Here is a 24358-nt window from a genome sequence, read left to right on the forward strand (position 1 = left end):
GCCTCTCATAGTATAGGTTGTTTGTTTTTGTTGCGTTAGCATTTTTAGCATGCGTGCACAATCCTACGGGTGTCTACATGGTTAGTATCTGCTAATTTTTAGCACACGCTAAAAATGCTAGTGCACCTTAGTAAACAGGGCCCTTAGATTTTATGATAGACTGTTTTTGTGGACTTATTAGGAGTTCATTTTTATTTTAATATATTGAGAAAATCAGTGGAAGACAAAATCAGAAAAGTATATTCTCATTTTGTAGACTGTACGTACTTGGTTGGAGGAATAGCCTAGTGGTTACAGAAAGGTTAAAACACAGGGAAACCAAGGTTTAAATCCTGCTGCCATTAGGAATGTACATCCTTTTAAAATAATAAGGGAAATGTCAATGATATGTTTCATAACTTTTTCAAACACAACCAACAAATCTCCTTCAGAAAATTCCAAGTTTTTGTCATAGTGCGCACACTTTGTGAAGAATCTTTCAAAAGAGGAGAAAGAAGTGACATTACCAGATGCATTGGCTGTGTGACTCGATAGCTCCAAGCAGCCCCCTCTTAGAGTAATATATCTGCACCATTTGGTGATCTGGTGATCTTTTTTTTATAAAATCTGGTGTATTGAACCTACCTTGTATCGTTGAAGTAGAAGAGATGAGTATTTACAACCTGGCAAGTCAAAAAGTACAAAGTCTAAGGGACACTCAATGAAGTTACGTGGAAAAAAAACTTTTAAAACAAATAGGAGGAAATATTTTTTTACTCAAGGAATAGTTAAGCTCTGGAACTCGTTGCCAGAGGATGTGGTAACAACAAAGCACTGGGTCACTGCTATGTCCTTTCAAAATTGGTCAGACATTAGCACATTTCCAAGCTGAGGGAAGTATTCAAATTGAAGACAATTCTGGATCATAAGAAATAATATAGCAGTAAGGCCATAAATAGAGACAGTGTTAGAACAAAATCTGCATTGCAATAGATATACTTATGTGAACAAGTAACTTTGCTAGTACATGAGAGAGAAGTTTGCGACCTGAACCTGTTTTCTACTATTCAGAATTCTTGGGAGACCAGTAACTACTACTACTACTTAGCATTTCTATAGCGCTGCCAGGGTTACGCAGCGCTGTACAAGTTTAGACAAGGGGAAGGACAGTCCCTGCTCAAGAGAGCTTACAATCTAAAGGTTATAAGCTATGTAGTCAGTGTAGGTATCAGGAATGGGGAAGGTGGTTAGGCGTCAAAAGCAAGGGAGAAGAGATGGGCCTTGAGTAAGGACTTGAAAATGGGCAGGGAGGGTGCACGGCGTATGGGCTCAGGAAGTCTGTTCCAGGCATAAGCTGAAGCCAGGCAGAAGGGGCGGAGTCTGGAGTTAGCGGTGGTGGAGAAGGGTACAGATAGGAGTGATTTGTCCTGAGAGCGGAGGTTACGAGTGGGAACATACGGGGAGAGGAGGGTAGCCAAATTTGGGGTAAATACTTAGCAGCATGAGCAGTAACTGTGGTGTATGGTCAAAGATTGTCACCACGACGGGGAAAGGGAAAATACCCAGGTAGTTGGAAATGATGGCTTGTAAAACCCCAGTAGGGCCAAAAGCCCAAAGGAGTAGCAGGAAATTGCCAGGTCATTCCAAATAGGTAGATGGAAACAAGATTTTACCATCTTAAATAAAGTACTTATGGCAGAATTTTGTGGAAAGGGTTTAAGTGTGGAAACACAGATTCTCCCTCATAATGCAGCCTAGTGTTGTGGGTCATGAAGAATCCCATCTCATAGTGCTGACGTACACATATAGGCTTGTTAGTGAAGATGTCTTTTGTACACGGCAGGCTTTTACCCTGTGATGCTGCAAGATTCTACAAATCACTCTTCTCTGTTTCTGAGTTCAGCCTTTAACCAAGGGTTTATTTTTGAACTTGTGTTTCTTTGACAAGTCACATGTCCAGACATACTGTACCTACACTTAGAGCTCTGAAATGAGGGGGCATACGACAAAGTTGAGAGGGGGGATAGGCTTAGGAGCAACCTGAGGAAGTATTATTTCACAGAAAGGGTGGTGGAGGTGTGGAATAGCCTCCCGGTGGAGGTGGTGGAGTCGAGGACTGTTCCAGAGTTTAAAAAGGCATGGGATAAGCATGAGGGATCGCTTAGGAACAGGAAGAATTAGTGGTTACAGAGGATGGGCAGACTGGATGGGTCATATGGCCTTTATCTGCCGTCATGTTTCTATGTTTCTAAGGCCGTGATGGGGCATTTTAAGCCATCGTGAAGGAAAAACCCAAGGGGCAAGTAGTAAAGTTCATAATGGAAAGAGTGGCAAAGTGAATTGAGACCATGAACCAGATTCAGGAAGAGTTAAGAGAGTTGATGATACTGTGGGAGAAGAAATAAAGGACAAAAGAAGGGGTTGTGAAGCCACTGTAAGGGCAGTGGTAGAAGAAGGGAGAAGTAGTTGTGAGGACACTGACATTATTGATTGCAAATATATGATTACATCACTTGCACAGCTCAAGGGGAACTAGGCCTCGAGGAGACACTGCTTAAGCGGGCACTGAGGGGTAGCGGCAGGGGCTATACTTCTCAAATTTATAATACATTATTATTGTACCACAGATGGATAGATTATTATATTTAGAGATTTAGAGGCAACATATGAGAGGAAATGAGTTTTAAATAGTTGTAGAAAATTTCTATGGCAAGTGACTTGGAAGAAAATGTGCATAACATTCTATATCAATGGTATTACACGCCATTGAGACTTTTAAAAATGTTTAAACATGGATCTGGACATTGTTGGAGGGACTGTGGTATGGTTGGAGATATACACCACATCTGGTAGGCATGTCCCAAAGTGCAATCATATTGGACTGATATACTGTCTGTACAACAAGTTACTGGGATGAAATATCTGCCTAAAGCTGAGCAGTGTTTGTTGCACTTCAAAACCTTTGGTATAAAGCCTGATCTGCACAAAATGGCATCTAACCTATTTACAGCGGCTAAAATAGCGCTAGTGGCAGTTTGGAAACAACCATTTATATCTCCTACTAGCCGTTAAGCCCGTAAAAACGGGCGAGATTTCCAGCAACCCTCCTCGCCGCCGCTGCTCCCTTCCCCCTCCGTGCCAGGCCCCCTGCAGTGACCTGACAGCGCCTCTCACCTCTGTGTGAAAGCGCTGCAGGCAGCAGCAGATCGCTCTGCTGCTGCCTGCAGCGCTTCCACACAGAGGTGAGAGGCGCTGTCAGGTCAGTGCAGGGGGCCCGATACGGAGGGGGGCGGGAGCGGGGATGGGGGGGAGGGTGGAGGTGTTTCATGCGATGTTCCTTTCCAGGCGGCAGCGTCAGCGTCTGACAATTCGACTCCGTTTCCCTCTCTGTTCCGCCCTCTGACGTCTTGATGCGAGGGCGGGACAGAGAGGGAAGTCTGTACTGCGCATTTGCAAGTGAGTACGGTCACTTGCCGTTTATATGTTTGATGACAGTGGTGCTTCATAAAACTGGATTATGTTTATTTGATGGCAAAATTGACCGCACTGTGGAATGGACAGTTAGTAGCGTTTCACAAAGTGTGGGATATCTATCAGAGGATGTGGTAACAGTGGTTAGCGTATCTGGGTTAAAAAAAGGTTTGGACAAATTCCTGGATGAAAAATCCATAATCTGCTATTGAGACAGACATGGGAAGCAAAGCCTTGGGATTTGTAGTATGGAGTGTTGCCACAATTTGGGTTTCTGCCAGGTACTTGTGACCTGGCTTGGCCACTGTTTGGAAAACAGGATACTGGGCTAGATGGACCATTGGTCTGACCCAGTATGGCTACTCTTATATTTTACATTTTAAGTAAGAATACCATTACTGTAGAAGTATAGGCGCACCACCATTGAAGGACTAACCTTAATAGCAGACTGCCTTGGGTGCGCAAAAGGATATATAATATTTGTACTCCATCACATATTAGGGCAGGTTGGGAGAGGAGAGGGGGTTGGGGTTTACTTGTGTCAAATGTGGAACTATGCTATGTTTGACTAGTTGCATGTTGATCACAGTTTTTCTATTTACATGTATTACAATAAAACTCTTAAAAAAAAAAAAAAAAAAAATCTTTTATTTATTTATTTATAATTTTAAGTTACAATAATCAAGGATTCCCCTTGTACAGAAATACAGGTAGAAATAATATAGTAACACTCCAAGCAACCATATTTAGACATTTAAGAAACTATATATAAAAAAATTCTGAAATTAGAGTGTATTTATACAAGCATTGTAAAACCTTTCTTAGACCCCCAATAAAAAGTAAGGGGGAAAAATGAATTAGAGAAGTAATACAAGTAGGTAATTAAGCTAAAGGTAAAGGCTGCATTCTCTCCAGGTTATACATTACTTCAGTTGTTTCAATTCTATAAACGATTTAAGTTGTTCCGGTGAAAAGAAAGTATATTTAGTTTGACCTAATTTAACTACACACTTACAAGGATATGCAAGAAAAAAGGAAGCACCTATATTTTGTTTTAAAGTAAGAAACGCCTTCCTTTTTTGTTGTGTTGATTTAGTGACATCCGGATATATCCAAACTTTGGAACCACAAAATTGAGCTTTGGAATTTCTAAAATAAAGTCTTAGAATAGTATTATAGTCTTGCTCAAACACCATAGATATAATCATTGTAGCTCTGTCCATTATTATATCAGAGGATTGCTCCAAAATGTCTGAAGTATTTTGTAAATCAGGAATATCTTTTTCAGGACCTCATGCTCCTCTAGGTTTAGGAATATAATATATCTTATTTAGCGGGGGTATTGCCTCAGAGGGGATATTCAAAATTTCTGTCAAATACCTTCGAAGAGTATCTATCGGCGTTACCCCCGCTATTATTGGAAAATTCGGAAGATGGAGGTTAAGGCACCTGTTGAAGTTTTCAATCTGCTCAATTTTCCGTCTAATATCCATGGAATCTTTGCTAACCACATTTTTAAAGTCATTTAATGTATCAACTTCTTTTTGTAAAGATTGCACTTGTGTTGTTAGTTCACCTTTAACAGAGTATACAGTTGTTTTCAAATCCTCAAATTTAGCGTTAAGATTAAGCACATCACCTAGAATCTTTCTGAAGAGTTCATGCTTTTTTAGAAGAGCATGCACTTTGTTGTTAGAAGTGTCTGCTCTTTCAAAAAGAATATGTGCTCTTTTAGAAATTGTTCCCAGACTGAATGAATCTGTTTTTGGAAACTGATGAGCAAGTATCTAGTAAGAGAACTATTCATTCAGGGGGTCTTTTACAAAAGGCACGCTAGCATTTTTAGCACACGCTAAACACTAGAGATGCCCATAGGAATATATGAATACTAACTAGAATCCCCATGGAGAGACAACTAAAAATGTCAAACAAAAAAGTCAATCTCGTGAAACAATATATCAGATATCTACCGAAAAACACATGTAATAATTAAGGTGCCTTCTAATAAACTGCCAAAAGAGAGTTCAGTATAGGCAGTAGCCACAGCCGAGCATGAATTTCAGTGAATCTTGCCGCAAGAGCGGCTCACTAAAAAGCTCTATACATCATATGGTACTCTCTATAAATACAATTGTATATGTGAAAAAATCACCAAATTAAGTGACGTGTAATCAAACATAGTAACATAGTAAATGACGGCAGAAAAAGACCTGCATGGTCCATCCAGTCTGCCCAACAAGACAAACTCATATGCGCTACTTTTTGTGTATACCCTACTTTGATTTGTACCTGTCCTCTTCAGGGCACAGACCGTATAAGTCTGTCCAGCACTATCCTCGCCTCCCACCACTGGCTGGCTCTGCCACCCAATCTCGGCTAAGCTCCTTAGGATCCATTCCTTCTGAATAGGATTCCTTTATGTTTATCCCACGCGTGTTTGAATTCTGTTACCGTTTTCATTTCCACCACCTCCCGCGGGAGGGCATTCCAAGCATCCACTACTCTCTCTGTGAAAAAATACTTCCTGACATTTTTCTTGAGTCTGCCCCCCTTCAATCTCATTTCATGTCCTCTCGTTCTACTGCCTTCGCACCTCCGGAAAAGGTTCGTTTGCGGATTAATACTTTTCAAATATTTGAACGTCTGTATCATATCACCCCTGTTTCTCCTTTCTTCCAGAGTATACATGTTCAGGTCATCAAGTCTCTCCTCATACGTCTTGTAACGCAAATCCCTTACCATTCTCGTAGCTTTTCTTTGCACCGCTTCAATTCTTTTTACATCCTTCGCAAGGTACGGCCTCCAAAACTGAACACAGTACTCTAGATGGGGCCTCACCAACGACTTATACAGGGGCATCAACACCTCCTTTCTTCAAATTCAGTGAAAATACATATATTATTCAATAGGTAACCATATACAACTAGGACCCCCTAATCCATAGGGTACAAACTTTTCCCCATGGTGGAATGTAAACCATCTGCTACTACCATACAAAATGGCAATAATAGCAAGTTCAAAGCACTGGAAAATATGAAGCTAACAGGAGCAGACTTATGTGGATTTTCAGCTTAGTCGCTAATTCACTGAAAGTTTTCAATGTCCTACAGAAATTTCTGTTTTATTTATTTATTTATTTATTGCATTTGCATCCCACATTTTCCCACCTATTTGCAGACTCAATGTGGCTTACAGAGTTTTGTTATGACATTGTCATTCTTCCTGAGGGACACCAGTGCTGTTTTCACAAAAGATCCTCCATTTTGGATACATGCAATGGGATTGAAGCATCTCTTGAAAGGGAACAAGCTGATGTTTGATATGTGCTGACATCACCAACATAATCCAACTACATGTAATCAAATGGTGGCATTCCATTCTATAAAGTCATTCAATCCCTGAGGGGCCACAGAACTTAATTAAAAAATCCTACATTGCTCACGTAAAGCTAAATAAGTATCCCGATCACCTTGAAAGTGTGAAGACGCTCAATTATCAACCACTGCATTACTGCGAAGTCATATTCTATGCAGTGGTTGACCATAGGAGCTGACACTACTCTATTTTTTACCATGTGTTTTTTGGTAGATATCTGATATATTCTTTCACGGGATTGACTTTTTTGTTTGACATAGGAGTATATGGGCATCTCTAAAGTTTAGCATATGCATATTTTTAGTGCACACTAAAAACGCTAGTGTGCCTTTATAAAAGGTGACCTCACTGAGCAAGTAACAGAACAATGGGATGCCCGCTGATTAGAAATGCGTAGATGTTGTCACTGAGGGTATTTAAGGTGTAGAATATGGTTTCAGGAGACCATCCCAGTTTCTTTAAGAGAACATTTTCTAAGTTCACAAATTTTTTTTTATCCTTTGGTTATCAATAGAAATCAAACAAAATAAAACATGGAAAAGAAAATAAGATGATACCTTTTTTATTGGACGTAACTTAATACATTTCTTGATTAGCTTTCGAAGGTTGCCCTTCTTCGTCAGATCGGAAATAAGCAAATGTGCTAGCTGACAGTGTATATAAGTGAAAACATTAAAGCATTACTATGACAGTCTGACAGGGTGGGAGGGTGGGGGTGGGTAGGAGGTATGCATGGGGACATCAAAGCATATCATTGATATTCTAACAGGATGGGTTTGGATAGGTGAGGGGAGGGGTTAAGGCTTTGGGTGGATAAGGCCTTGGCTAATGGGACCATCATGAAAAGGATCGGTGATAGTGGTGATCCTTGCCGTACTCCGCAATCTGGTTTCCAGGGTGGCGATATGTTTGTGCTTGATTTTACTTGGTATGTTCTGGTGATTAGAAAACCCTTGATCCAATTAAGAATGTTTCCACTGATTCCGAAGTAATCTAGAAGTCTTAGCAATATGTTATGGTTAACCATGTCGAACGCACTGGACATGTCAAATTGGAGGAAGAGAATGCTTTTTCCTATTGCTATCTCCCACTTGAATTTAGTTAGGATTCCAACCTAAACACAGCACCGAAACAGTACTACTCACTTTCCTGATTGTGACCCATGTAGTAAAGTGAATTTGTTTATGTAGTCATTGAGTTGTTTTGTCACCAGTCCTTCCATACGTTTGACTACTAATGGGATAGATGCTACTGGGTGGTAATTGGTGATATCGAACATTGACCTCTTTTCTAAGTATGTGCTGCAACTTCAATATAACTCAATTATGTGGCGTAAAAGAGGAATACATACCACTACACCTTCAGTTCGGGCTAAACAGGGTACCAATGGCTTAATCAAGTAAGAGAATTTTAAACAACTTAATATAACTTGTTTAAAAGATTATTCCAGCAATAGAAAAGAGGAACTTATCTCAGCAAAATTAGATTTTTTAGTGATGGGTCTTGAAGCCAGAGCTCAAATAAAATGGTACATCAAACTGTAAAGAATCAAAAGCAAAATTTTCAACTTAATTGGAAACCAGCGGTGGGGAACTCGTGTTCATAAGGGCCCCAATCCAGATGGGTTTTGAATGAGATTGATTTGCATGTACCTACCTCTTCCATTGTGTACCAAATAGATCTTATGCATATTCATTGTGGAAATCTTAAAAACCCAGGGGCCCTTTCACTAAACCACGTAAGCACCTAGGTGCACCCAACGCGTGCTAATTCTGAGTTACCACCTGGCTACCGTGTGCCCTGGGCGGTAAAAGGCATTTGACACATGTAGACCATTACCGCCTGGTTAATGCGTGAGACCTTACTGCTAAGTCAGCAGCTGGCGGTAAGGTCTCAGACCCAAAATGGACAGGCGTCAATTTTAATTTTGCTGCATGTCCATTTTCGGTCAAAAATTTAAAAAGGCATTTTTACAGGTGTGCTGAAAAATGGATCTACATGCGCAACTTAGTAAAAGGACCCCCCCCCCCCCCCCAACTGGGTTGTCAAGAACCATGGTTGCCCACTCCTGTTCTAAATGATACAGGCAGGGCTTTTTTTGAGGGGGTACTTGGGGGTGCTGAGTACCGGCACCTTTTCCATTGTGTGCTGAAATTGGCCCAGGGTCCTCAAGTTTTAATGAAAGAGCTCAGGCTCTACACACCAATTCTGCCTTGTCATATATTCTGTGACTGGTTGCAGGGGTCCTGGCTATTGTGGGGTGAGTCCCTCAGTGATCACCTCATCCCTGAAGGGTGGCCTGACATTTGAGTACCGGCACCTTTTTTGCTAGAAGAAACACACTGGATACAGGTAACCATTGTAAGGAAACATGTTGTGGAGAAATACAACTAAAATGAAACAAACCAGTCCATTCTTGATAAGCTGGAGGGCTTTAATGATCCCCTAAAGCAAATCAATACAATAATCAAGCTTCATAAAACTAAGCTCTGCAATATGGTCCTAAAGTCATCAGAAACTAAAAGAGGCTTCAGCCATCTAGGCAAACAGTTTTAAAAAGGCAATCTTTTAACAATCTCTTTCACACGAGGTACCATAGGTAAGGTGGAATCTAAGATGATGTCTAGACTCCAGACTTGCTGAGAAACCTGAATCTGGCAGTCATTGAAAACAAATAATATAGCCTACTAAAGACTAGAATTTCAGTCTTCTTGATGTTCAAAATGAGCTTATTAGAGAACAAAAGTCAAAAAATGCCAAAAATCATAAGTGCAGTGATATACATTTTTTAAAATAGGTAATTCCTTTAGGCCCCTCTTTACAAAGCCGAATTAGAGGCAACCGGTGCGGTAATGCCGTCACAGCCCATTCAGTTTGAATGGGCTGTGTTGGCATTGCTGCAAGGCAGCTGTTAGCTTGGCTTTGTAAACAGGGAGATTAGTATGCATTAAATGGGTATTTTTTATTTATTTATTGCATTTGTATCCCACATTCCCCCACCTATTTGCAGGCTCAATGTGGCTTATATAGATTTGATAACATTGTCATAACAGGATATCGGATACAATTAGTAATGTGTAGCGCTTAGGAAGGGGTGAGGGAAGAGAGTTGTTAGGGTAATTATAGGAGGTGTGCGCTCATAGTTGAGTGGACTTAGTGAGGTTATAAGTTCTCATTGTAGGCCTTGTTGAAGAAGAATGTTTTCAGAGATTTCCAAAAGATAGATGTTTCTTTTATTGCTTTCAGGTCTGTAGGTAATGCATTCCATATCTGCATGCTCTTGTAAGAGAAGGTAGTGGCATGCATCTTGTATTTAATTCCTTTGCAGGTGGGGTAGTGCAGGTTGAGAAATTTATGGGATGATCTTGTGGCGTTTCTGGGAGGTAGGTCTACGAGGTTTAGCATGTAGATTGGGGCGTCTGTATGAATAATTTTGCGTACCAACGTGCAGATCTTGAACGCAATGCGTTCCTTCAGTGGAAGCCAGTGAAGTTTCTCTCTTAGTGGTTTTGCGCTTTCATATTTGGCTTTTCCAAATATGAGTCTGGCGGCTGTATTCTAGGCAGTTTGAAGTTTTTTGATTGTCTGTTCTTTGCACCCGGCGTATAGTGCATTGCAGTAGTCCAGATGGCTTATTACCATTGACTGTAACCGGGTACGGAAGATGTATCTCGGGAAGAAAGGTTTTACTGTTTTAAGTTTCCACATGGTGTGGAACATCTTTTTCGTCGTGTTTTTCACATGGGTATCAAGAGTGAGGTTTCGGTCAATGGTGACTCCTAGAATTTTCAAGTTTTGTGAGACCAGAAGAGGAACAGTATGGTGTGGTTATGGCGTTGAAGTTTTTTCTGTTATGTTGTGAAGTGAGTACAAGACATTGTGTTTTTTCTACGTTAAGTTTTAGTTGGAATGCATCTGCCCAGGTGTGCATTATTTGGAGGCTTTGGTTGATCTCGTTGGTGATTTCAATTAGATCTTGTTTGAATGGGATGTAGATTGTGATGTCATCTGCTTAAATGTAGGGGTTGAGGTTTTGATTGACTAATAGTTAGTATTACTGTTGACATGCTTCTGTTAATGTTAACACAAATACCCTTAAAAACGAATATATAAATATCAAACTATAACACCAAACCCTCAATGAAATGTTTTTTTCTCTACATAAATAGTCATGTGAATAAAACTGGACATCAAACACAATGAGCCCCGATATTCAATACGAGTTAATCAGCTGGTGACCAGTTAACACATGTCTCAGCAGATAGCTGGTCATTTAAATGCCATTTTCAGTGGCATTTAACCAGTTATCACCACTGAAAATTCCCAGTTAGTAGTGAAAATAAATCCGGCGATGTTGGAGGAGTTCCAGGGGTATGACTATTCAGAACTTAATTGGCCAGGCTTAGCGGTCAAATAAGGCTGCATAAAAAGTAGGCCTATCTTTGCCTGCTAAGCTATGGCCAGTTCAGTCTGAACATTGACTTAACCCGTCTTGCACTAGCTGGCATTGAAAAACCCGGGTATTCAATGCTGGTCACTGGAAACGGTTATCCAGGTTGAACACTGACAGTGGGCAGTCAAAATGCTGCCCACTGCCGGCTGAATATTGGGGGGAATACACCCAGAAATGGCAAATTCAATGCTCTTTGGTTGCTAAGCTGGTGCTAAATTCATCACCTGTCCCATATTTTATAACAAAGCCTGTATAGTATTATCCCCCTCCCCACCAAATGTGTCCAAATCAAAACAATATCCGAAAACAATCATTATCTACAGTACTGAGCTTAGTTAAAGGTGCAACATTCAATGCCCTGACACTAGTATTTCAGTGAACTGTCTGTGTAGGGGTTTTGTGCTGCACAAATCTCCCAGCAGACTCTCAGATTTCAAAACAAACTGTCACAGAGAAAACATCTCTTTAGGATTGATCCTATGGGTTGTACAGTCCATGATAAAATATTGGACAAAAGATGAGACTAGCATCAGTTTGGCATTTGGGGGTGCATTGTGTTTGATGTCCCATTTTATTTACATAGTCAATATGGCATGTATATATGTAGATAAAAACATTTCTTTGAGGGGCTTGTGTTTAGTGTTTGGATTATATTAGGAATTCTGCCACTATTTTGATTTTTTGTTTAACACAAAAGCTCTTGGCATAATGCTGAGTATTTAAATGAGGTATCTATCATGTAAATACATACTGTACTTACAGCTGATGAATATTCATATGTAATTAGTGCAGATGGCATTGACAAATGTAATTTGCATTAACCCATTGGCCAAGACAAAATGAATTATACCTGTAGATGTGATTACATTTTGTTTGTCTCACCAGGTTAACATGTTTTCATGGTAGCTGCCTCCACCATCCTAAGGAAGCAGTGTGCTCCACTGGCCTGATTCCTGGTGTCTTTCCCACCTCCCAATTCAAAAGTTTAGTTAGGCTTATCAGTTATATCCCTATTCAGAAAATGTATATGTAAAAGCAAAAATGCCCACTCAAAAAATGTTTTTTTTTGTTGTTGCTAGAAACCGTTTGAGGAGATGTAGCAAGATTACTCCTCCTGACACAGCTTTGCAAAAGAAGGGGGCTCTAGTCCCTTGTCGCAGATGAACAATTGATTATTGGAAGAAATTTAGTTAAAATTTAAAACCATGGTTGTGAAGCAAATAATCAACCTGTCAGATAAGTGAAAAAAAATTATGCACAGTAGCATGGAATGGTTGTTCAGATTACAAATTCAACTTTAAAGAACCAGTTTGAGGATATGTTATATGTTTAAACACTGTTTATATTTAAAGACCATCTTTTTTCCCCCCATGGGGAATTGTTTCCCACTGCTGTTTTTCCGGCATATAAGAGAAGCCAGTGATAAATAGTTAACTATATGGTTTGTTGAAAAGTCTATGGCTTCTCCCTGGACAGTTGAGGCTTCATATTTTTTTACATTTGTAACATCTCCTCAAGTGGTTTCCAGCAAAAACAAAAATTGAGTGTGCATCAGCTATATCCCTGTCAGTCACAAACAAAAGGAAAAATACTCTACTGAAAAGAGGGCACAAAAAAATATAGAAGAGTAGAGCAACAAAACTTCTCACAGCTGATGTTCAAACCAAAAATTTATTTAGAGTTCTTCTAAAAACATGGAACACGACCCGACTCGTGTTTTGGCCCAATCGGCCTGCATCAGGGGTCGTCCCAACTGATTACTCAACAGATATAGTTCATCACCATACCCGTTTTGAGTAATCAGTTGGAACGACCCCTGATGCAGGCCGATTGGGCCGAAACACGAGTCGTGTCTGGTCGTGTTCCATGTTTTTGGCAGAATTCTGAATAAATTTTTGGTTTGAACATCAGCTGTGAGAAGTTTCGTTGCTCTACTCTTCTATATTTTTCAGTTGTATCCCTGCCATATTTGAAGTAATATACAACTATATCATTGCATATAGAACATATTCAATAAAAACCACCCCCACTATAAACATACAAATCCATTAAAAAAAATTCCCCACCTTCCCGAAACAATTTAATCAATCCACTTTTAGGTGCAACCCCATTTTCTGAAAACCAACTCTGTATCTACTTAAAGGATAGTTTTCTACACACCAAATTTTTACTTCTTTCCTTAAAGTTAAATAATCCATCTGAAGCCATATCTCCTGTGGTAAAGAGTGCCACAAAGAGAGGGCTGCAGCTGAGAAGGTGCTCATCCAAGCTTATTCAAATTGAACAACAACATGTTGGAATTACTAAAAGGCCCTTTTAAGTGGGCTGTACGGAGTAAACAGGCACATCCCAAATTCTGCTTAATTCGTCAGTCTGGTAGGCTATCTAGAAGTGAATTGCAGCAATCTAAGGGCCCTGTTTATTAAGGTGTGCTAACATTTTTAGCGCATGCTGTGTAGATTATGGGCATCTACACGATTAGCGTGTGCTAAAAATGCTAACGCGCTGCTAGCACAGCTTAGAAAATAGAGCCCTAATTTTTGTGACAAAATTTTCCATGCTACTTTCCTCAGATTAGAAAGTTGAATATGACAGGTATGAATATGTAGCATACTAGAAGCTGATCTGAGTGTAAATGAAACCTTTGATTTTAGTTCCAGCTTAAACTGTAGTAGGACACCCAATCCTGAATGTCTTGTTTTGTAGGAAGGATGATTCCAGCTATCTTAATGTAAAGTAACTCCAGAGGGTGTCGTATGTACCTGAAGAACCCCTCCGCCTGATATTGAAAAGGATTTAACTGAGTAAAAGAGGCTCCTGCTTAGTTAAATCCATTGTAGCTGCTTAAGCACTGATATTCAGTGGCACTTTAGTGGGAAGAGCTAGGATTTAGCCAGATAGCAGCCGTATTCAGACCACTAACCAGTTATGTAAACGGCTAAAATCAGGACAGCAAAAAAGTTGTCCTAACTTTAGCTGGCAAACTAACCGGGCACTGGTCTGAATATTGGCTGGTGTTTGGTTAACTAGCAATAGCGACACTATGACTTCCCGATCCCCCTCCTTCCCCTCCGAAGGAAAACAATTCCTGCTTTGAAGCCCCTACACCCCCACCCTACCACATAGACCTCACCAAACCTACTTAAAGTCTTCATAGGCCCCCCTCCAGGCCTACCTCAAAGTCCGTGGTGATCCAGTGGGGAAGCTACAGGCAGGAGCGATGACTACTCACATCTGCCCATTGCAGATCCGGCCACAAAATGGCTGCCACAAACCCTAGCAGCAATCTCACTGTACTCATTAGTACTGTGAAACTGTCGCTAGGTGTTGCGATGGACATTTTGTGGCCGGAACCACAATGGGCAGGAGTGTTTGGCATTGATCCTTCTCATAGGACCCCCCACTGGATCACTATGGACTAGTTAGCCTAGAGGGGGCCTATGAGGGTAGGGGGCTCGGATCAGGATTTTTTTCCATCAGGGAAAGGGGAGAATCAGGATAGGGAAGAAGCTCTTTAAAGATGCATGCAACCTCATGGTGAAAACAAAGCTGGTGTTAAGACAGACTGGCAGCATTGTTATAAAAGCTGTTGATAAAGTGGCAGCAAAACAGCAGCACACTGTTGAGCTCATAAGAAAATTGATGTGTCAGTTAAGTTTCTTCATTTCCAGTCCATGTGATATATTGCACAGAAAGAAGTATGAGTATCATTCAAAGTTTATATGCATGCTGAAATAGATTTGAAAAATAGAAATACTATAAAAATTAGTATTGATTAGGATAGGAAGGAGGTTTTTCTGACCAGTGGAGACTCAACTTGATACAAGGCAGTCATGACAGTGCTGCAAGCTAGTGATAACATATGTTGAGCATCAGAGGTCTTTTCCTCCTTCTAGTTAATTATTTTTTGACTAGATCAATAGATCCTCTTGTAGTGTGCTGTTAAGATTATTTGATTTCAACAAGAGGGATGCCTAATAATTTATTTGTTACATTTATATCTCACATTTTCCCACCTATTTGCAGGCTCAATGTGGCTTACAAAGTACCGTAAAGGCGTTGGCCATTTCAGTTGATAACAAATACAAGATTGTGTTGAGGTCAGATGAGGTAGAAGTGAATCAGGTGTCATGGGGTTGAGGGGAAAGAGGAAAGTAAATTGACCAGTACGAACATTGATTATGTTGTGTTGCTGGATGTGAGGATTTATGTTGCTAAGGATGTAAAAAGAATTGAAGCGGTGCAAAGAAAAGCTACGAGGATGGTATGGGATTTGCATTACAAGACGTATGAGGAGAGACTTGCGGACCTGAACATTTTCACCCTGGAGGAAAGAAGGAACGGGGGTGCTATGATACAGACGTTCAAATATTTGAAAGGTATTAATCCGCAAACAAACCTTTTCCGGAGATGGGAAGGCGGTAGAACGAGAGGGCATGAAATGAGATTGAAGGGGGGCAGACTCAAGAAGAATGTCAGGAAGTATTTTTTCATGGAGAGGGTGGTGGATGCTTGTAATGCCCTCCTGCGGGAGGTGGTGGAGATGAAAACGGTAACTGAATTCAAACATGCGTGGGATAAACATAAAGGAATCCTGTGCAGAAGGAAGGGATCTTCAGGAGCTTAGCCTAGAATGGGTGGCAGAGCTGGTGGTTGGGAGGCGGGGCTAGTGCTGGGCAGACTTATACGGTCTGTGCCGGGGCTGGTGGTTGGGAGGCGGGGCTAGTGCTGGGCAGACTTATACAGTCTGTGCCGGGGCTGGTGGTTGGGCGGCGGGGATAGTGCTGGGCAGACTGATACGGTCTGTGCTAGAGCCGGTGGTGGGAGGCGGGACTAGTGGTTGGGAGGCGGGAATAGGGCTGGCCAGACTTATACGGTCTGTGCCCTGAAGAGGACAGTACAAATAAAAAAAGTAGCGCATATGAATTTATCTTCTTGGGCAGACTGGATAGACCGTGCAGGTCTTTTTCTGCCGTCATCTACTATGTTACTATGTTGGATCGGTGGGATAAGCTTTTTTGAAGAGGTGGGTTTTTAATGATTTCCTGAAGTTTAGGTGGTCATTTATTGTTTTCACCGCATATGGGAGTCCATTCCATAGTTGTGCGCTTATGTAGGAGAAGCAAGATGCATAAGTTGTTTTGTATTTTAGCACTCTACAGTTTGGGTAATGTAGGTTTAGGTATGATCATGCTGATCCAAGTCTGTTTCTTGTTGGTAGATCTATAAGGTCTGTCATGTATCCTTGGACTATGCCGTAGATGATTTTGTGGACCAAAGTGCAGATTTTGAAGATGATCTGTTCTTTGACTGGGAGCCAGTGCAGCTTTTCTCAAAGGGATTTAGCGCTTTCCAATTACTACTACTACTACTACTATTTAGCATTTCTATAGCGCTACAAGGCATACGCAGCGCTGCACAAACATAGAAGAAAGACAGTCCCTGCTCAAAGAGCTTACAATCTAATAGACAAAAAATAAATAAAGTAAGCAAATCAAATCAATTAATGTGAACGGGAAGGAAGAGAGGAGGGTAGGTGGAGGCGAGTGGTTACAAGTGGTTACTAGTCAAAAGCAATGTTAAAGAGGTGGGCTTTCAGTCTAGATTTAAAGGTGGCCAAGGATGGGGCAAGACGTAGGGGCTCAGGAAGTTTATTCCAGGCGTAGGGTGCAGCGAGACAGAAGGCGCGAAGTCTGGAGTTGGCAGTAGTGGAGAAGGGAACAGATAAGAAGGATTTATCCATGGAGCGGAGTGCACGGGAAGGGGTGTAGGGAAGGACGAGTGTGGAGAGATACTGGGGAGCAGCAGAGTGAATACATTTATAGGTTAGTAGAAGAAGTTTGAACAGGATGCGAAAACGGATAGGGAGCCAGTGAAGGGTCTTGAGGAGAGGGGTAGTATGAGTAAAGCGACCCTGGCGGAAGATTGTGTTAGTTTACAAAAGGTATCTCTCGGTAACAAAGGTTTTATTCATTTGAGTTTCCACATTGAATGGAACATTTTCTTTATTATGGTTTTTACTTGGTTCTCGAGAGTGAGGTTGCGGTCGATTGTTTCTCCAAGTATTTTTAGGCTGTCTGAAATAGAGAGTGTGTGTCCTGGGGTGTTTATGGTTGCGGGTTTGTAGTTATGTTGAGATGAGAGGATAAGGCAGTGTGTTTTTTCAGTGAGCCAAATCTAAATGTCATTGTCAAGCATGCTGATCGAATGATCTGACACAATGACTGAATATACAGATAAAAATGGAGATAATACATAGCCCTGTGGGTATCCACATGTAAATACACAAGGGTCTGAATGGAAATCATCCAGTATCACTCTTCACAAAAGAAGTAAACCAGTTCAACACTGTCCCATGCATCCCTACCTTCTCCTTCCGCTGTAATAATTCACAATTTACCAAATGAAATGCAGATGAGAGATCCAGCAGCTCAATAAAACATTCTCCCTATGATCTAGATACAGAAAAATATAATCACACAAGGACCCCTGCCAATGGGGTTATGCACACAGCTGACATTATTCTATAACTTGCGCACATGACTTTGCATGCAAGGCATAAAATTGAGCGGGTAAGTGTATAGAATTAGGGACCAGTTCACAGTTTCACACCCTGGTTGCAATAATTCCTCAAGTTCACCCCACATTCCAGTTTTTCACACCTGTTTCTTCATCCCCCACTTGCCCATTCCCCAGTTTGTCTCCCTATCCATTCCCACCAAATGTCCCAGTCTCTTCCCCCCGCCACCACCAAATCTTTCAGTCCCTACTCATACCCTCCCACCTAATCTCTCAGACCTAACTCCCCCCCCCCCCCACTCATTGTTCCAGATGTTGTTTCCACCTAAATTCCTCATTCTCTGCTCAGCCTACTTACCCATGCCCAGTTTTCATTTTCTCCACTCATGATTTCCCCAGTCTCCAGTTACTGCATTCTCCACCCATTCCAATTTCAAGGTCATGCAAATCTATCTCATACATATACATTGTGGCTATCCTGAAAACCTGACTGGCTAGGTGTGTTCTGAGGACCAGGTTAAGATCCCCTCCTTTAAAATGAGGAGGACTTTGTGTTACTAGGTCTTTAATTAGATGAAATGTAAAAGTTTATTTTTGTTCCCAAATGATTGAAAAACAAAACCTATTTGCTAAACTTTGGAATATTCTACAATTTCTATACACTTTGGCTGCTATTTACTAATGAGTATTAAAGTTTTGCAGTCACCATGTATTAATTGCCAAAATTAGCATACATTAGCCACAAAGCCTCTGTGTTAACTGTTGGGAGTTGTGTGTAAAATTTTCTCATACAGGGAACCTGAGGAAACAGAACAAACCAACCTTCACCTCAGCTCCCTCAGTTCTAATTCTGTGAGGGGCAAAAGGTTGTTCGGATTGTGGCCTTCATGGCCTATGCTGTTCTGCCTAGCCAGTTAACACAAAGACAACATACTTAACCACTGGATGCAGTTAGCTCCACGTATTGAGGTGGCATTAACTGATCTGTATTATTTGGTGTGTTAACAGGTAACACACAGAAACTACCTCTGCGATTCAGGCCCACCCAAAATTGACCAGCTGAAGATCTCCTGGGGCAGCCAGTGCTCTTTCAAGCAGCAGCTGGCAGCATTTGCCTGAAGCTGATGCCTACTCCAGTTCCTCTGAGCATGTTCAGTTTTCACACATGCACAAGCACTGAGGATGTATAGCTTGCCGGCAGTGGCGACAGCCTGGTTACATTGCAGCCGACTGCTGCTTGGAAGTGCGCTGGTCGCTTGAGAAGGAAGAGGTCTTCAGCTGGCGGGGTTTATGGATCCCCGCCAGCTGAAGACCAATATTTAGGGTTTGTAGGGTGTGTGTGTGTGTGGTTAGGGGGAGGGGAAGCAGATAGCGGGGAAGGGACAGAGAGTGGGCCGGTGGAGAGGGAACAATTCGATGCCCATCCACTTTGGGCTGAAAACTGAAGTTTGGTTACACAACTGCTGTAAAGTTACAGTTTCTATCCATTCCCCACCCAGTTAAGGCTGGAATTGGCCCATGATAACTATCAAGCCACTGCTTTAACAGCACACACTTATTCCTTCTTAGCACAGCTTAGGAAATAGGCTCCTTGATTTCTCAGCATATTATGCAATGGAAACACAAAACTAAAGTAAGAGAAGGCAGCTTCATATATAGGAAATGCCAACAGAGCGAGCATGAGGGAAAGAGATGCACAGCCTACATTCCAGGCCAGTTTGTGCCATGAATATGTTTAGTCTCATTTTGAACTTTTAAACAACCTTAGCGAGATCACCAATGAATTTGCGTTATTAGAGCTTGCTTGTATTTCTTTTCTCAGCTCATGTCCGCCAGGATACGTTTGTCTGAAGGCTGGGGACAACCCCAATTACGGCTACACAAGTTTTGATACATTTGGCTGGGCCTTTCTCTCACTGTTTCGTCTGATGACGCAGGATTCCTGGGAAACTCTCTACCAACAGGTATCACGTGAACTGTGTTAAGATGCTGAAGAATAACCTTTTGGAACTGCTTTTCTGTTCAAGACTGGATGGCCAGATTGAATTTGGTTAGTGCACATACATTTAACAGGTCTAATCAGTTTCTTTAAAAATCCATCCAAAAAAACTGGAATTCTTTTAAATTCAGAACTGTTTCTAAGGGGCCTTTTTACTAAGCAGTGCTAAAAAGTGGCCTGCACGATTCTCAGCGTGGGTCTTTCCACACGCTAAGGCCACTTTTAGTACTGCCAGTAAATGGCCGAATTTTCTATTCTGCAGTAATCACCATATGCTAATTTTTCCACTAGCTTGTGCCCATTGCCACATGAGTCCTACCAACACCTCTTTTGTAGGTGATAAGGGCTCATGTGCTAAGACTGTGCTAATCAAGCACAGGCTTAGTTAATCATGCCAATCATGCACAGTTCACAGCAGTGCCCACGTGGTAACAGATTATCGTAGCTGTGCTCACTCTCCACCCCCCCCCCCCCACCCACCCCCCCCCCACCCCCATGTGGTTAAGGCGCACCTTCAAAAACTACTGCAGGATGCCTGAGCGCTGGTGATGGTACGGGGGCCTGGGCCCCCCAAATTGGATCCGAGGCCCCTGGTTTGAATGGCAGGATTTCCCAACTCCTGCCAGCTGAAGCCTTTCTCCGGTGCTGTTCTCTGCGCATTGTCTGCCCTTTCTCCCCACACATCGTGTGCATGCTCGGTTTTAGTGAAAGTGAGCATGCATGTGACGTGAGGGGAAGCAGGGCAGGCAATGCGCAGAGCACAGAACTGGAGAAAGGCTTCGGTATGTGGAGTTGGGGCAGGATTTGCAGTAGGGAGGTGGGCCAAACTGTGCCCTCCCCCCACAAACTTTGGGCTCTGGATCCCCCAGAGGTCTGGCTATGCCCCTGCTGAGTGCGCCCATGGTAGTGCATTTTAACCTGCAGTAGCACGCTTTAGTAAGCAGCTTAGTAAAAGGGTCCCTAAGTAACACAGAAATTAATAAAATTTATCTCTGAAAATTTGGTAGCAGTCGATTAAGTAGTAGCTTTCTATAATAGGCATGATTCTACACACAGGCCGCAGCTGATCAGTACAGATTGTTCTTCTGTTATATAGCACAATGAGCAAAAGAAACTATGTCAATGACTTTAACAAAAGCATTTAAATTGGTGGCATAGCTAGGACTCAGTGGGCCCCGAGTGGAAAAATTAAGATGGGTCCCTATAACACAGTCTCTTAGATTGGGGAAAGTTATAGTTCCAGTCAGGGAGTTGGAGACGTGAAAATTGAGGGGCATGATGGGTAGTGCATATTAGTGGATTCTATTCTATACATCTTATTTATAGCTGCTTAGGATATAAGCAGGGTATAATGTTTTAAAATAAATTAGTTGTTAATCTCTAAAATTAGGTTATAAATAATATACAATTTTTAAATAGATTAGCTAATAAGCTGTTCAAAATAATCTAAAACACAAATTACATTCATACCAACAGAATCATGTATCAAAAATATAATGCTTTGTAAATTAAAATGTTTTAAAAACTCGATAAAAATGTAAATAAGAGGTCTGGCAAATTTTCATTAGTAAATTATTCCAAAGCTTAACTGCTTGAAATAGGAAAGAAGATTCAAAGATTCAGGATTCCTGCTTGTAATGAACGCTTCTGATGGATGGAAATTCAAAAAGACAATGATGCCAGCCTCTAGAGGATTTTGGCCTAAGAATAACTAAGGAACGTAAAATGTTCTCCGTACTCATGTTATACAAGCCACCTAAAAATGAATCTATGCCTGGAAAGGAAACCGGTGTGGTTGCAACATCAAAGGAGAAACTCTATCATATTAATATGCTCCAGAAATCAAACATGCAGCCATATTCTGCAATAACTGAAGTTGATGAACCAGTCTAAGAGACATTCCCAAATACAGAGCATTACAAAAATGTTTGGTAAAACCATTAACTGAACCAGAAATTAAAAAAAAAATCAGCTGAAAAATAAGATCTGATTGCATGAAGCTGTCTTAATTTGAAGATTATAGTCCCAACTGATCTTTTAACCTGCAGTTCCCATAATAACTGTAGATTCCAATATTACCACCATGACCGTTGAAGTCTTATCCAGAGGAAGTGATGTTCCTGAGTAAAGGGCAATGCTGTATGCATTGAATCTAAAATGTTGCTAAGCCAAAGAATTTTAGTCTTCTGCTTGTTCAATTTAAAAAAAAATAGCTATACACCATAGTTCAGTAGTGAATATACAATCATTCACAAATTTCACTGTATTAGTCAAAATTTGCTGGACAAGACCTAAAAATAAATGTCATCTGCATGCATAAATATTTGACAACCAGGCACCTTAAATATTGTGCTTATAGTACTCGTACATTAAATTAAACAACATAGGAAACAATGAAGAGACCTGATTAACAGACTTCCAGTTATCAGATTGAATACCATTTTTATAGACACTGTAAGGAAGATGCTAAGAAGGGGATAGAGAAGGAGAAGTGCAATGCAGAAGAGTGTCCAGAAGGAAACCGACAAGGGGCGATGCTGGACATGGAAAGGGGGGGGGGGGGGAATTTTAGATCTTCAAGCCACCAATGGAGCATGGAAGGGTAGACCACTGAAGGGTAGTCAAAGGTGTCAGATACCCTTGGGCCAACTCCATCCTTTGAAATCTAGTGCAAAGTCATTTTCTAATATGTACCTGTGGGTTTGGTAGCAAAGATAACTCTGAATTCAATTAAAAGGATTTAAGAGGACAATTTTCATTCTGCAAAAAATAAAGTATTTGAAAGATAAGCCTAGATTTTGCTGTTAGTAGTCAGCTGTCTAAAATCTAGTTAGTGTGGTGTGTTAAGTTAGTGATGTTGACTTACAGTTAGAGTGCCTAGAGTGTGCTATCGTATTCACATGTACTAATGCAGTTAATGCATGTTATTTTACCACAGGTCCTATTTTATGCAATGGGACCTACTGCACATTAGTAATTCTAGCTGTTAATTGGATCTGAGTAGCTAGATATCTTATTCGGTTAACCTAGTTTAGCCATTTATGCATCTCAACTTAAGCAGTTATTTTAAATCATTGCAAGTTAACAATACCATGGGCTTAACGTGCCTCTTGCCCCTCCTGTATTAAACCAGTTAGTGGACCCTTCAGCTTTGAGGTAATTTGTGAAATTTCTGAATTTGGTAATCTTGTAGTCATACACATTAATTCTAGCAGTGGTGTCCTTCCTGTAATGTTGCACTAAAAGAGTGGTTTTATCCAGACGCAGTGTATACTTTTAATATTGTTGCTGTAATAGTGCACTCAGATGTCTTTTTAGATTGTCAGGTGGGGAGGACATATTCTGTAATTAAGGTTGTTTAAGCTGTTTCAGTATACTCACTGTTTGAAGTTTGGGGTAAACTGTTTCTTGGCACTGTTGGCCATGCTTGCAGACTCTTCGAACAGCGGGAAAGACCTACATGCTTTTTTTCGTGGTGGTCATCTTCTTGGGATCCTTTTACTTGGTGAACTTGATTCTGGCTGTCGTTGCAATGGCCTATGAAGAACAGAACCAAGCAACCATTGTAGAAGCTGAGACCAAGGAGAAGGAGTTTCAGCAAACCATGGAACAACTCAAAAAAGAACAAGAGGTTAGTTACTGCAATGAGTTTTGATGTGATGAGTGTGAACTGTTGGTTTTGAATAATTTTAAACATAGCATTCAATAGGGGAAAACCTTCAGAAGTTAAGTGGAGGAGTGGCCTAGTGGTTAGAGCACCGGTCTTGCAATCCAGAGGTGGCCGGTTCAAATCCCACTGCTGCTTCTTGTGATCTTGGGCAAGTCACTTAACCCTTCATTGCCTCAGGTACAAACTTAGATTGTGAGCCCTCCTGGGACAGAGAAATATCCAGTGTACCTGAATGTAACTCACCTTGAGCTACTACTGAAAAAGGTGTGAGCAAAATCTAAATAAATAAAATATTGAAAGACCCACCAAACAAAATTTGTGATCTACTAAGAGTAAATTATATAAAAAAAATCACCTATGTGTGAATGACAGAAAGGTTCCTGTTTGTAGCCTAATTTATAAAGACACTTAGGTGCTTATTGGGCTCATTTTTGAAACAGAAAAACGTCCAAAAAGTGTCATAAAGCACCATTTGGACGGATTTCTTCTCAAAACGTCCAAATCAGTGTTTTCAAAACCTATTTTGCAGACGTCTGTCTATGCATTTTGTCTGTGCAATGGGTCCAAATCACAAGGGGGCATGTCTGGGGCGATCCCGAAGGTGGGGTTAGGGTGGGTTTAGGGCGTACCTAACACTGATATTTTACAGCCATAATGGAACAAAACCAAAATGTCTAGGGTAAAAACTTCAATTTTTTGGTCTAGACCTGTTTTTCTAATGAATAAGAAACAAAAAGGTTACCTAAATGACCAGATGACCACTGGAGGGATTCAGGGATGACCCCCTTATTCCCCCAGTGGTCCCTTGTCCCTCCCCCCCCCCCAAAAAAAAAAGTGAATAAAAATAGTACTCACCAAGCTCTATGACAGCCTCAGATGTTAAAGCCAGGTC

The 24358-nt window shown here is 41.1% G+C and overlaps 1 protein-coding gene across 3 annotated transcripts in view; it reads left to right on the forward strand.

The window, feature by feature from the left end:
• LOC115466700 (sodium channel protein type 5 subunit alpha-like) overlaps positions 1–24358 on the forward strand; it is an 858490-nt gene that overhangs the window by 301692 nt on the left and 532440 nt on the right. For all 3 annotated transcript variants that reach the window (XM_030198143.1, XM_030198128.1, XM_030198135.1), the window contains 2 exons: positions 19620–19761; positions 23230–23427. In XM_030198143.1, coding sequence (XP_030054003.1) covers positions 19620–19761; positions 23230–23427 — 340 coding nt within the window. The remainder of the gene's footprint in view (positions 1–19619; positions 19762–23229; positions 23428–24358) is intronic.

The sequence above is a fragment of the Microcaecilia unicolor genome, chromosome 1, assembly GCF_901765095.1.
Source record: "Microcaecilia unicolor chromosome 1, aMicUni1.1, whole genome shotgun sequence".
Classification (NCBI taxonomy): Eukaryota; Metazoa; Chordata; class Amphibia; order Gymnophiona; family Siphonopidae; genus Microcaecilia; species Microcaecilia unicolor.